Source organism: Podarcis tiliguerta (genome assembly GCF_965153285.1).
Source record: "Podarcis tiliguerta genome assembly, chromosome: 6".
Lineage (NCBI taxonomy): Eukaryota > Metazoa > Chordata > Lepidosauria > Squamata > Lacertidae > Podarcis > Podarcis tiliguerta.
Window position 1 is genome coordinate 4,136,811 of NC_139539.1, and position 15,111 is coordinate 4,151,921.

At 45.6% G+C, this 15,111-nt stretch overlaps 1 protein-coding gene across 6 annotated transcripts in view; it reads right to left on the reverse strand.

Annotated features, from left to right (window-relative positions):
• Nucleotides 1-594: 594 nt before the first annotated feature.
• The window catches only part of RAD21L1 (RAD21 cohesin complex component like 1), a 29,478-nt gene continuing 14,961 nt past the window's right edge, over nucleotides 595-15,111 (reverse strand). For all 6 annotated transcript variants that reach the window (XM_083447410.1, XM_083447412.1, XM_083447414.1 and 3 more), the window contains 6 exons: nucleotides 14,377-14,606; nucleotides 13,254-13,335; nucleotides 12,854-12,960; nucleotides 6,901-6,996; nucleotides 4,095-4,175; nucleotides 595-1,782 (listed from right to left, as the gene is read on the reverse strand). In XM_083447410.1, the coding sequence (XP_083303536.1) occupies nucleotides 1,594-1,782; nucleotides 4,095-4,175; nucleotides 6,901-6,996; nucleotides 12,854-12,960; nucleotides 13,254-13,335; nucleotides 14,377-14,606 (785 nt within the window). In that variant the 3' untranslated portion in view covers nucleotides 595-1,593. The remainder of the gene's footprint in view (nucleotides 1,783-4,094; nucleotides 4,176-6,900; nucleotides 6,997-12,853; nucleotides 12,961-13,253; nucleotides 13,336-14,376; nucleotides 14,607-15,111) is intronic.

The window sequence follows — 15,111 nt, forward strand, 5'->3', positions numbered from 1 at the left end:
ACTCCATTGGTTCCATACTACTCTCCAGTAGCATCTTCTGTGGCACTGGGGAGGGCAGAGAGAGAAGAGGCCTGTCTGAACCCTCCAACATGGGCAAATCAGCTCTCTAAGGCTGCAGTGTTTTCCAAACTGGAATGAAGTCGCTGCAAAGCCAAGAATCCAAACAGCTACAGACTGAGATCCAATGAAGAGCCAGTGAACCATGAACAGGTATAATATATCAAATAATATTCCTAATAGGGACACAAATATGAGGGGTAAAACCCTCCTCATATATCCACAGCTTATTTCCCTATATCCATCCCCTCAAGCTTTTTTGAGGACCATTTCACTTCAATTGTTGGTGGACACAGACTACGAAGCAGATCAGCTGTGGACAAGGAAGGATTTAGCATCTCTATGGTGCTTCTGCTCCAGGAATCAGACCCCTTGTCCCCCTGGTTTGTGTATGGTTTAAGGTTTGAGTAACTGGCTTAAGGTTTAAGCAAACTACTGTGTGGCCATCAAGTCTAGTTTGGCTCTTGGCACTGTTTAAGTTTGACGACATTTTTGCTAAGCTTCCCACCCCCGTACACAGTGCATCAAATTCTACAATTTCAGGTTCAAAAATGCATTTACTTAATGAGTCAAAAGTTTCAGGAGATACAGGGAAAAAAGAACAAAACACTGTATTTAACGACACAGGTTATATAGGAGAACACATACATATATACAACTATTTTATAAGAGTTCCAGTGTCCATATTTTGGGGCTAAACCATAGTGAGCAATAGATCTGTCTCATCACTTTCTGGGGCGGGGGTCCCTTTCTGCAGCCTAAGGGTGTCCCTGGATGGTACTCAAGCTTCAATACTGCAAAGCAAGGAGTAGGATGAGGAGGCAGGTAGCACTCCTTTTGGAACACTCCTGTGTCACCAATCCAAAGCCACCATTGCCACTATACTTCAAGTGTCTGCGAAGTGCAAACTCAAGTACCCAGTGTGTGGTGTCTGTGGGGACTTGGATGCACAGCAGAAATGCATCCAGTTCCCGAAACAGGCAACATACAGAACAAGCATCACGTTTGCCTTAATGAAATTATTACAATGTTCCATACAGTGTGCAGTAACTAAAAATGTTAAATAATACAAATGTGGGTCAAGAAGACCACAGCTGTACAGAATTCCCATTATTGCTACGTGCCAATATCCACATTTTGATAGCTAACAATCAACCAGCTTTGCATACAGAATCAAACATAGCTAACCCTGTTTTTACTTCATATGGAAAACAGAAAAACAGGTAGCCTATGTAAATTATACTTTAACATTTTTTAAAACCAACAACAGCAGCAGTGTTCCTCCTAACATACAGCTTGAACTCTGGATGTGCTAATTAAACAAAGGCATTGTGTTTCTTTTTTGTTTCTTTTTAACAATATAATATTTCTGCACATAGTCTATTAGCTCTTGTTCTTAAGTGCATGTGGGCACTGGACACTGTCTAATCCAAAGATCTAGGTATGCTGTAAGGTGTCTCTTTACAACTTTCATAGAATGCAGAGTACAGTTTTCAACCATAGCAACTAATGGTTAAAAGGAGACCGCTCTACTCTTCAGAGAGTATGGAAGTTTGGACCCATCGTCACCACAATGTCAGCATAGGGAGCAGCCTGGGCCACCTCAATAGCTCGTTCTTTCTTTAGAACAAGCAAGCTAAAGAATTTCTCTGCAACTTCTTTCTTTGTCTTGTTTTTACAGAGGGTCAGAAAACTGAAAGACTTTGCTCCTGTCTGGTACATGTCCTGCATAGGGAACAAAACAAAGGAATAAACCAACGAGGTGATGTTCAGTTTTACACATGAAAATGATTGGTGAGCAGCTGTGTGATAGATGCTGCACTATTCAGTATTATATTCATCACAACGTTTGTTGATGGAAGGAATCGGGCTTTGGTGAAAGGGACTTAGAGATTGCTCTTCTACTTCCTATTTATCCCCATATTTCTCACTTCATATATAAAGACATAACCATTCACTACTCTCCGTGGGCATAGCCAGGACTTTGTGTGTGTGTGGGGGGGGGAAGAACCTCAGTTACCAATGTATTTTTGATTTTATATTTTTATTGATCTGGAGGAGGGCAGCTGCCTCTCCCTGCCCCACCTTGGCTATTCCCATGTTACTCCCACATACACACTATGTTGTATGTCATCGCTGAGAAACCTGCAGCTCTCCAGAAGTCATTGGACTTCCTGTCAGCTTCAGCCACAGTGGCCAATGATTAGGGATGAAATAAACTGCAGTCGAATAGATTCCCCAGCCCAGCATCAGGAAGCATTCAAGCCCGCTGCTTGTCAGAGCATAGACAGGGGTCAGCAAACCTTTTCAGAAGGCCGGTCCACTGTCCCTCAGACCTTGTGGGGGCTGGACTATACAGTGGTACCTCGGGTTAAGTACCATATTTTTTGCTCTATAAGACGCACCAGACCACAAGACACACCTAGTTTTTGGAGGAGGAAAACAAGAAAAAAAATATCATGAATCTCAGAGGCCAGAACAGCAAGAGGAATCGCTGCGCAGTGAAAGCAGCGATCCCTCTTGCTGTTCTGGCTTCTGGGATAGCTGCGCAGCCTGCATTCGCTCCATAAGACGCACACACATTTCCCCTTACTTTTTAGGAGGGAAAAAGTGAGTCTTATAGAGCAAAAAATACGGTACTTAATTTGTTCCAGAGGTCCGTTTTTAACCTGAAACTGTTCTTAACCCAAAGACCACTTTAGCTAATGGGGCCTCCCGCTGCTGCCGTAGCACGATTTCTGTTCCCATCCTGAAGCAAAGTTCTTAACCCGAGGTACTATTTCTGTGTTGGTGGAGTCTGTAACCTGAAGCGTCTGTAACCTGAAGCGTCTGTAACCTGAGGTACCACTGTATTTGGGGGGGGGGATGAACTAATTTCTATGCCCCACAAATAACCCAGAGATGCATTTTGAATAAAAGGGCGCATTCTACTCATGTAAAAACATGCTGATTCCCGGACTGTCCGCAGGCTGGATTGAGAAGGAGATTGGGCCAGATTCGGCCCCCGGGCCTTAGTTTGCCTACCCATAGCATAGGACTATCAAAAGAGCCCTGCAAAAACAGAGCAAAGGCCTATCTAGCACAGCATTTCCATCCAAGGAAGCTGAGGGTGGGAGATTTAGGACAAGCAAAAGGAAGTTCTAAAGGAAACGCATGGCTACTTGAATTCACCATCACGAGGTATGGTCAAGAAGATATCGTTGAAAGGGGAATGAAGTTGACAAATTAATGGAGGACAAGGGTACACACGGCTTCTAGTCATGACGGGTATTGGTCCCTCTAGAATCAGAGGCAGCATGCCTCTTAACATCAGTTGCAGGGGAACAATGCAAGGGGGCTATAGGCTTTGCACCCAAGTCATGTGTGAATGACTCACGACGGGTTCACGTAGCTTGCAGTTCTTTGCAAACAGCTCTCACAGGAGACAGAGGCTGAGCCACATTAAGGGAGGGAAGCATCCTTTGCCCCCACCAATAACTTTGCTTTGCTAGCCTGTGGCAAAGGCATTGCTGGCAGGGATTTTGGACAGCGTGCTTCTCTTGGCTTTTATTTCAAGATTGCAGACAGGAAAGAGTAAGGGCTGTGTGCATCGAGAAGACAGCACAGCCAAGAGAAAGAGGCCAGAAATTGCCATTGATAAACAGGATATACCTCTAAGACAGGCTTCCTCAAACTCAGCCCGCCAGATATTTTTGGCCTGCAACTCCCATGATCCCTAGCTAGCAGGACCAGTGGTTAGGGATGATGGGAATTGTAGTCTCAAAACATCTGGAGGGCCATGTTTGAGGAAACCTGCTCTAAGAGTTACAGAGTTTAGACTTGGGGACATTTTGATAATTTTTCCTCATAGTAAAGACATACTTGCATTTGATTTCATTTATTTTTATGTGCAGCTATTTTATTATAATCAGGGCACAACAACTCACATAGACTTGGCAGGCATTCTTTTTATTAACTTGTTGGCAGATATTGTGGCCATGTTAATATGTAATTGTGAACCATGGTTTAGCGCTACATTAGCCTAGCCTAATACTTACCCGGAAAGTATTTAGCAAATCTACAGCTCTTTTATCCTTTTCTTTTTCTTCTTCATTATCTGGAGCATTGTCTTCATTTCCCTACATTATAAAGCAACGCAAGGACTTATAACAGCCACTCAAAGGGTAAATGATGAATGATTATGCTCCTTAAAAGTGTGAAAAAAATCAGATTTCCCCAGAATTCTGCTGCACATTTGTGGTCTCACAGAAATTTACCAAGGAATTACTCATTCAAGTTCATTTTGCAAACATGGTCATATGGTTAGACTAGTATCTTAGTACTGCTACCGAAAAGTGTCAGTACAACTGTACACTTAAAGTTACAAAGCTGTCTCAGTTTTTACTTACACATTTATTTTTGAAGTATTTTTTTATCCTATTTTTCTTTAAGGCTTAAAGGTTTAAACCAGGGTGGCCAACTTGTGGCCCTCAAGATGTTGTTGGACTACAGCTCCCATCTTCCATGACCACTGACCGCAGGGTTGATGGGAGTTGGAGTCGGGCCACAAGTTGGCCACCACCCCAGCTTAAAACAAATACCGTATTTTTCACCCTATTGGACGCACCGGCCCATAGGACGCACCTAGTTTTCAGGGGGGGAAATGAAGGAAAAAAATATGATTTCCCCCCCGCAGCTCTGGGAGCAGCGGACAGGCTGCACGCAGCCTGTGCACTACTCCAAGACCTTCTCCCTGCTTTTGCGGGAGGTGGCGGAATTCCCCCACCTCCCGCAAAAGCTCACAGGAGCCGTGCGCGACTCCTATGGGCTTTTCGACCAGGAGGGAAAAGGGACTGAAACGGCCAGTCAGTCCCTTCTCCCTCCTCGGGGAAAAGCCCCCAGGAGGGGCGCACTCTTCAAAGGGTGCGCGACTCCTGCGGGCTTTTCTACGAGGTGGGGGAATTCCCCCACCTCCAAGAAAAGCCAGCAGAAGCCGCGGAGCCCCTTTAAAGAGCGCACAGCTTTTGCCTGCTTTTAGGGAGGTGGGGGAATTCCCCCATCTCCCGCAAAAGCCCACAGGAGGGTTGGAGAGTAGCGGGATGGTGTCGCACGCCATCCTGCTGCCCCCCATCCTCTGGGGCTGGCGAAGGGGGAAGCGCTGCTTCCCCCCCCCCCGCCAGCCTCGAAGCCGGGTTGGGGAGTAGCGGGAAGGCGTCGCGCGCCATCCTGCTACCCCCATCCTCTGGGGCTGGCGAAGGGGGAAGCGCTGCTTTCCCCCCCTCCCGCCAGCCTCGAAGCCGGGTTGGGGAGTAGCGGGATGGTGTCGCGCGCCTTCCCGCTGCCCCCAATCCTCTGGGGCTGGCGAAGGGGGAAGCGCTGCTTTCCCCCCCGCCAGCCTCAAAGCGAGGTCAGAGAGTAGCGGGAAGGCGTCGCGCGCCTCCACGCTGCCCCCCATCCTCTGGGGCTGGCGAAGGGGGAAGAGCTGCTTTCCCCCCCCCGCCAGCCTCGAAGCCGGGTTGGGGAGTAGCGGGGAGGCGTCGCGCGCCATCCTGCTACCCCCCATCCTCTGGGGCTGGCGAAGGGGGAAGCGCTGCTTTCCCCCCCGCCAGCCTCGAAGCCGGATTGGGGAGTAGCGGGAAGGCGTCACGCGCCATCCTGCTACCCCCCATCCTCTGGGGCTGGCGAGGGGGAAGCGCTGCTTTCCCCCCCGCCAGCCTCGAAGCCGGGTTGGGGAGTAGCGGTATGGTGTCGCGCACCTTCCCGCTGCCCCCCATCCTCTGGGGCTGGCGAAGGGGGAAGCGCTGCTTCCCCCCCCGCCAGCCTCAAAGCGGGGTCAGAGAGTAGCGGGAAGGCGTCGTGCGTCTCCCCACTGCCCCCCATCCTCTGGGGCTGGCGAAGGGGGAAGCGCTGCTTTCCCCCCCGCCAGCCTCAAAGCGGGGTCAGAGAGTAGCGGGAAGGCGTCGCGCGCCTTCCTGCTGCCCCCCATCCTCTGGGGCTGGCGATGGGGGAAGCGCTGCTTTCCCCACCGCCAGCCTCAAAGAGCAGACTCTCCTGGCTCCAGCGGAAGCAACGCGAAGCCTCCGGAGCGCAGGCTTCGGAGGCTTCGCGTTGCTATCGCTGAACCCAAGCAGCCTGCATTCGCCCCATAAGACGCACACACATTTCCCCTTCATTTTTGGAGGGGGAAAAGTGCGTCTTATAGGGCGAAAAATACGGTAAGTTTTCAACAAAAACACTAAACATGCAAAAATCAACCAACAACCAACAGTGCAAATACAATTATAATTCATATTACATTTTCAGATAAAAATGAATAAAACATAGCAGCAGGAACAGAAGCAAGCACCCAGAAATCCGCCTTCCACAAACTCAGACCACTGGTCCATCTAGATCAATATTTTCTAAACTGACTTGGGACAGCTCTCCAGGATTACAGGTTTTTCTCCTAGCCCTGAAATTGCTGGAGATCGATACTCTTCTCACTAGCCTTTCTGAAGAGTCAGGTTTTTTAATTTGGTCCTATCTCAGGATAGGAGCTAAGATTGGCCTTCTTGTGGAGGGTATTCTTTTAGGCAGCAGGCCTGGGGCTGGTTAATATTCTACAGCTTTTTAAATGTGTTTGTGGTGGTGGTGTGTTATTGTTTTGTTTCACTGGGAAAACAGCACGGGGTAGGGGGGGAAATCCTCTGCATGGCTGCTAGTTGCCAAAATCACAACAAATGTGAAATCTGAAAGCAGCTCTTAATCATATCCTCAAGAATGACCCTAAAAGTCTGTGGATAACATTGGATCCAGTTATACTAGACCTAAACATTCTTTTTTATTCGGTGACAGATAAAACTTGGAACAAATCATAAAACATACCTTTTCCACTGCAACCTGCTTACCCTCAACCTCTAGTCTTACAGACGTCTCTTGGGTAGAGCCATCAGATGCAGCAGACACTCCACCAACACTTTCCTGATATTACAAGTTTGGGAGGGGGGAGTGATCAGTCTCTTAGCAAACAAAATTTACTTCTCAGTCATGTTCTTTTTGGGCATATGTTCATTACTCAGTAGAAGATGAATATTTCAGGCTAGACAGAGCTTCTGTGTTGAATTTTATGGTTCCTTTTTTGGACTAAATGTGAGATGTAGAAGCTAAATAGCTGGATCTATTAGAATTTCACCTAAGAACAAGGCCCCAATTCTGTTGAAAGCATAGTTTTTTCCATAATATAACTGGATGTGTAGTCTTTCTATGCTCTACTCCAAGACTGCTTTTTTACACTGCAATCTCACACATGTTGACTCAGAGGTCAGCTCCACTAAGTTCACTTACTAGCTCAGCTGGTTAGAGCATGGTTCTGAAAACACCAAGGTTGCAGGCTTTATCCCTGTATGGGAAAGCTGCATATTCCTGCATTGCTGTGGTTGACTCAGTGATCCTCAGGGTCCCTTCCTAGAATCATAGAGTTGGAAGAGACCACAAGGGCCATCGAGTCCAACCCCCTGCCAAGCAGGAAACACCATCAGAGCACTCCTGACATATGGTTGTCAAGCCTCTGCTTAAAGACCTCCAAAGAAGGAGACTCCGCCACACTCCTTGGCAGCAAATTCCACTGTCAAACAGCTCTTACTGTCAAGAAGTTCTTCCTAATGTTTAGGTGGAATCTTCTTTCTTGTAGTTTGGATCCATTGCTCCGTGTCCGCTTCTCTGGAGCAGCAGAAAACAACCTTTCTCCCTCCTCTATGTGACATCCTTTTATATATTTGAACATGGCTATCATATCACCCCTTAACCTCCTCTTCTCCAGGCTAAACAAGCCCAGCTCCCTTAGCCATTCCTCATAAGGCATCGTTTCCAGGCCTTTGACCATTTTGGTTGCCCTCCTCTGGACACGTTCCAGTTTGTCAGTGTCCTTCTTGAACTGTGGTGCCCAGAACTGAACACAGTACTCCAGGTGAGGTCTGACCAGAGCAGAATACAGTGGCACTATTACTTCCCTTGATCTAGATGCTATACTCCTATTGATGCAGCCCAGAATTGCATTGGCTTTTTTAGCTGCCGCGTTACACTGTTGGCCCTTCCAACTCTACAATTCTATGATTCTAAGCCAAGTGTACCTATGACGCTAGTCTTACAGAGAGGGGACTGTCACTAAACTCCACTTATATCAGAATATGGATATGACAGCATGGCTAAGGTATTGGGATGGTGAGGAGGCTTCCTGTCCTAAAAGGACAACTCAAAAAAAGAAACATTAATAAGGGAGTGAGAAGAGAAGAAAACTGAAAAGAGGAAAACAAGCTCCCAATGGAATTATAGTGTGCAGGATGACACTACAATGGTTCTTCAACATTAACTTCGTTGGACTGGTCATGTTGTGTGGATGCCTGATGATCGTCTTCCAAAGCAACTACTCTATTGCGAACTTAAAAATGGAAAGCGGAATACTGGTGGTCAACAAAAGAGGTTTAAAGACTGTCTCAAGGCAAATCTAAAAAAATGTAGTATAAACACCGACAACTGGGAAACACCGGCCTGCGAGCGCTCCAGCTGGAGAACAGCCTTTATCAAAGGTGTCATGGGCTTTGAAGACCCTCAAACTCAGGACGCAAGGGAGAAACGTGCTAAGAGGAAGGCGCAATTGGCAAATCCACACAGTGATCAATTCCCACCCGGACACCAATGTGTTGGATTCCAAGCCTTTATCAGGAGAAACCGGCAACTCTCCCAGGCACCCGGCTTGGTCTCCTGTTGACCTCCCGGTCTGCTCTCCCGGCAGGGACCAGGCAGAGGTCGCGATAGGCGATCCTTCTCAGCGTGAGAAGAACACACCACTCTTTCCTGCCCCCCCCCCGGCAGGGGAAAGAGATAAGACAGAAACGTATTTACATGGCTTTATTCCTGTCTTTGCAGTGTTACAGAAAACATGTCTGCTCTCTTCAATCTCCAGCAGACGACTCCGCAAGCACTTCCTGTGCAGCTCATATTACACTCTGAGCTAATTCCGGTGCTGTCTGTTTCCCACAGACACTCCCAACATCACATGACTTTTCCAAGCAATCAGCTTGCAGCATCATTGCTTCAATATCGTAACATACTCCCCCATTTGATTCAATGTGTGCTGCGAGCAAAGCTTGATACAGAGAAGAAAACAAACAATTGTTATACATATAACACTCCCCTGTTGTTTCAGTTCCACCCTTGGAACTACCCGCCACTGGTTTCCCCAGTGTACCTCTCTGGTTGTCTGACTTCCAAGGAATGATTGCATCTGCATTTCCTTGGCTAGGGAATGTAGTGTTACGCTTAGCAACTCCCTGTTGTGTTTCTGTCTCTGACTTAGACACAGCTTTAATCTGTCTTGAGTTGTCAACAATAGTAACACACGCTACAGCTGAGTTAGCAAACTCAGGACTCTTTGGAGAACCAGTTCCAATAGTAAACAGTAGTTCATCCTCCACCTGTGAAGGTCTAGCCATTGTGTGAGAGTTCCTCTCAATGACTGTATCAACTGAGCTCTTCGAGCTATCACTATCACTCTCAGTACCACTGTAATCAGTAAAATCATCATCATCATCTGAACTGTCCTCAGTGGGAAATGTGTGAACAATTACTCTCTCCTGTTCAGGAGCACTCTCTAGAAATTTTGTGAGAATCACCTGACCAGATTCAGACAAAATTACTCTGTAGAGACCTTTTTCATAACCCACAAAAATGCCTCTGGCATTCTTCACCCCATCTGGAGTTTCAGTCCTGACTTGAGATCCAAAAACCTTAAAATGCGCGACAGAAGGTTTTCTGTGGAACAGCTTCTCAAAAGGAGAACATTCCATACCTTTGGAAACCTTTCTCACCCAACTGTAACAATAACATGATAGAGATTCAGCCCAAAACTCATGTGGCAAACGTGAACTCAGCAATTGCGCCTTCATGCCATTTTGCAATTCTTTGTTCACTTGCACACAGACACTTTTGTTCCATGCATCTGCTGAAACAGCAATCTTGTGCCTTATTCCTTTCTTATGCAGGAAATCCTGAAAATCCTGTAAAAGAAAAACTGGCTTTTCATCTGTGAAAAGACAATCAATGTTCGCATCATGAATATTCTTAACCTTCTCACAAAACTCTTTAAACCTTTCTAAGGCTTCTTGTGGTTTGTTCAACATGAATAACCACACGTAATGAGAGAAATGATCCACACACACAAGATAATATCTTGCATTGCCTCTAGAAGGTGCTAGAGGACCAATCACATCAGCATACACTCGCTGAAAAGCTTTGTTTACTCTCGTCTTCCGGACATTTTTCGTCACACCTGCAAGAGAGATCATGTTAGACTCAGAAGCATTACATTTTATGCAATCACTTTCATCAAAAGTCAACAAATACAGTCCATCTTTCTCTCTGGCAGAAAGATACAGCTCTCCATCTTTGAAGATTTTGCAGTTTTCTTCATCATAGGACAAAATCAGTCCTTTCTTTGTGATCTGCGAAACACTCAGCAGATTGTACTTTAAACCAGGAACCAAATACACATTGTTAATAGTCAAGTTCAGACTTTCAAGATACACAGTCCCAAACCCGATCGCTTTCAGTTCCTGGCCATTGGCCAGTTTCACAGTGAAGCTTTGCTTCTTAAACGTGGAAAACAGTCCTCGGCGCGACGTCATGTGTTGCGTGCAACCCGTGTCAATAACAAAAGCGTTCTTCATTGAAAACTCGGCTTTTGTTGACAGCAATGCTTTTGCAGGTTTCATCTGGGACTTGGTACGACTTTTGCCTGACGCCTCAGGCTTTGCAGAGCTCCCCTTAGCTCCTTTCTGTTGACGTGGCTTCTTACAGTTCCGCTGAAGATGCCCAGTCTGTCCACAATTGTAACAACGGACAACGTTCAAAGCAACAGCCTGTTCTTCACTTGCAATAGCAGTGGGGGTGTCAGAACTCCGAGTTTCTCTCCCCCTGTCTTTGACATCTATTGCAGCAAGTCTGTCCCTTTCATTTGATGTATTCTACGCAGCGTTTCCCAAATCTCACGTGCGTATTCCAAATCCTGAACATGCACGAGCTGATCATCTGAGATACACAGAATTATGGCCGTCCCGGCTCTCACATTCTGTGAATTCCAACCTGGCGTTGGTGCAGCAGGGATGGGGTTCTCAATCACCCCAAAAATCCTCTGATTCTGTAGCAGGGCTTTCATCTTTATAGACCATGAGGCATAATTGTCATTAGTCAGTGGAGGTGGGTAAGGTAAGCCTCCCCCCTTCTTGGTATCCATTTTGAATCCAAGCCTCAGCTCTCACTCTCGAGCCTTGTAAAATCCAAGAGTCTATTGGCACTTGGCAGCTCTGGAAAGTCCCTCCAAGAGCAGTTAGCCAAAGACAAAACAAACGCTGGAATGTTTACCCAGTGTTTTTCCAGCCTCTTCACAGTCCCAGCCTCTTCCGGTGGCCAGTAGATTTCCACTTCCTTTTCAAGCTAACTATCTCCGAAGTAGCTGAAAAGATTGACGTCCCGTTGCTTAGCAACTGGACATTCCAAGCTTGAACAACAAGCTTCTTATCTATCCCAAGAATGCGAAGTATGTGGCTCTCTCTCAGTGCCGTTTCTAATCCAAGAAACAGCTCTTGTGAACCAGAGAATCTTCAATCTGCGTTCACCCTTTTAGCCCATAAAATCAGCATACCTTGGGGGTTCCGTTGCTCATTGGCTTATCAGCAAAAACGATTGCTCCGATGTCCTGCCGGTCTTGCAGCTTCCATCCGCCCGCTACCATATCTTCCCTTATCTATTTGCAGAGGATGAAGTTACGATCCACCAACCTCTTTCGCTGCTTTCATGGAATGAAACCATCGGCTCTTGCTACCAGATGTTGGATTCCAAGCCTTTATCAGGAGAAACCGGCAACTCTCCCAGGCACCCGGCTTGGTCTCCTGTTGACCTCCCGGTCTGCTCTCCCGGCAGGGACCAGGCAGAGGTCGCGATAGGCGATCCTTCTCAGCGTGAGAAGAACACACCACTCTTTCCTGCCCCCCCCCGGCAGGGGAAAGAGATAAGACAGAAACGTATTTACATGGCTTTATTCCTGTCTTTGCAGTGTTACAGAAAACATGTCTGCTCTCTTCAATCTCCAGCAGACGACTCCGCAAGCACTTCCTGTGCAGCTCATATTACACTCTGAGCTAATTCCGGTGCTGTCTGTTTCCCACAGACACTCCCAACATCACATGACTTTTCCAAGCAATCAGCTTGCAGCATCATTGCTTCAATATCGTAACACAATGTCCCCACTGTGGAAGGACGTGTGGATCTAGAATTGGCCTCCACAGTCACTTATGGACTCATTGTTAAAACCGTGTTTATGGAAGACAATCTTACTAGGCTACGAGGGATTGCCAAAGAAGACTACTTCTTTTATAGTATGAACTGCTATTTCAGCTAAAGCACCCAGTTATGGTGTATCATTAATATCTCAGACTTCAGGAAAAACCCCAGAGGAACCTACCCAAACTCATTTTGTTAAGCAGTAAGGAACCAAGACAAGACCCTTACAAAAGCATGGCTGTCTGACATTAGTGCATTGAGCAAGGCTGAGCTTCCAGATTCCTAGTGTCTGGTGGAGCTGCATGATGCTGACAGACTTTAAGAGGGCTAAAATATTTTCCAGACTACTCCGGGAAAGGGAAGGAGTGATGTGTAGAGCACAGACCCCAATCTCTCTCCTCTCCCCCACCCCCTAGTTGGAAGGGAAGTAGTTTCAGGCTTTTCATGGCGCCATGGAAAACTTAAGTGCACAGTAATATGACTTTACACTGAAAGTACTTACCATAGGTTCAACAATTTCTTTATTTCCCATTTCTTCTCTGCTACTTTGTGACACAAACTGATAAGTTGTGTCTTGCATAGCTTTTGGAATCTCTGCTGTTGGCAATTCTGAATTGACAACAAAATAGCAATAAGATAATCACACTTAACTTCTTGACTACTGCACCAGTCTAACCACACCACCATTGAACGACAGGGCCCAGTCATACAGCTATTTCATGGCTCAGTTGATAAATGACTTTTCCATTACTGGAATATGTGCAAACACAGATCTGCACCTTCTGAATTTAAGCATGCTCTTCTTTAGGGTACACTTGCTGAATGTGGTGCATTCCCCCCAAAACTACAGATGGAGGAGTTAAAGCAACTAGCTGAAAATAGACATAATTCTAAAATCTTGCCTTGGACATCTTGTTCTTTGCTTCTTTCAACTGCAAGCTCTTGCAACCTTTTTCTTCCATACCTGAGACTTTTAGCAAAGAGCTGTAAAAACAGTATTCATATATATTTTCTCAATTCTGGAACATGACTTTCATATTAATGAATCAAAAACTTAGTAAGTGACAACTAATATGACAGCTCTTGACTTGCTTAACCTTTTCATTCATAAAGAAAGCTTCTGTAGATATTTAGAAATGCCTAACTCGCTATTAAATATATTCCCTTGGGATGTAGGCAAACCTGAGCCCTAAGCCACCTCTTCCCCTGGGAAATCTCCATTAATTGTAGTGCACCTAGCAGACCCTCCTTTCCAAGACCAGATAATTCAGGAACAAATCAGATTACTTGGGAACACACTAAAGAAACCTAACAAACATCTAAGAGGGATGCATGCCAAGTGCTACCTTTAGCCAGTTTTAGGAACCATTTTTTCCCCTTTTCCCTAAGCTTCTGGCTCTTAATTTGAAGAGCGATATTTCCTCCTTTACTGGGGCAGGACCTGTAGTCCTGCCATTTTGTTTAGCTATTTTTATTTGTATTGTTGTAGTAGGCTTTTATTGTTGTTTTTAAATGCTTAGCAACAGAAGCAGCTTTAATAGCTGACTATTGGATCTGCAGAACATATGGATAATTCTGATAATCTCGTACTTGCTCTGTGATCTTTGCAATACCCCAGACATTAAAGTCTGTGAAAATATATTGGATGCAGCCGTTCTGAACACACAATATTTCAAGATATATACACAAATATGGCAACAATACAGGAGCATATATGGTGTTCTTCCAGATTGTTGTGATTTTCTGGTGGGATGCAATTACAAATTGCCAAATTCAGGTTGCAAAATTACACTTGACTGTTGCTGGGAGGTCTTGTGCAGCAAACACACTCCCCCCAAAGATTAGACTTTTTGCAAGAAGGAAAGTGATTGGAAAATATCCTGGAAAGCGTAGGAAACTCCCCACAAACACATCAGAATGAATGCACACTAAATAGTCAACATCATCTTAGCTCCCTGCAAAGAAATCACAAAAACTACTCAACAAATAGGCTGTCTGGAAGCCCCTAAAATAACAAACTGTTACCTTTTGCAAATCTTCACTAATTGTAGTCTGGGTAGGTCTGCCCAGAAGTTTATCCGCACTCCCCAAGTCCTGTAAAATCATCAGCCTTCTTGTAGGGGGTGCAATATCTAATGTAGTTAATGTGTCTTCATAGTCCATAAGCTGGTTTTGCATAGCTTTTCTGCTTAGCTGATTCACATAATCAACAAGTAACTTTCTTTTCTTCTTCCTTCTTTGTTTCCTTGTGAGAACTAGATAAAAGGCACATTCACAAGTGAAATATTGCAAGTCAATCCAATGAATAGGGTAGCAAAGGATCAGTTTTTTGCCTTTGGGTAGCGTTGCCATATTTCAAATGGAGAAAATCCAGATAGAAAAGTTGTTTGGCAAAACCATAAAAAGCCATTTTGGAGTTTTTTTAAATGGAAAAACGGTACTGCCGACACGGACTGCCATACACCCGGATTTCCCTGGACATTTACTGATTTCTGCCCTGATATGACCAGGAAATTCTGGATGTATGGCAACCTTAGTTTGGGGGTAACTTCGGAGCAAGTGCAAGACTACCCCCCTTAACATCATCTGCTGTGGGACTGGCCTTGTCCCAATTGTTTTTGTGTTTATTTTAATTGTTGAGTGGAAGGGCGAGAAGATGGTGTTGCCCAAACTTGGGTCTCCAGCTGTTTTTCGACTACCACTCCCATCATTTGTAGCTAGCAAGGGATAATGGGAAAGGCAGCTGGAGACCCAATTTTG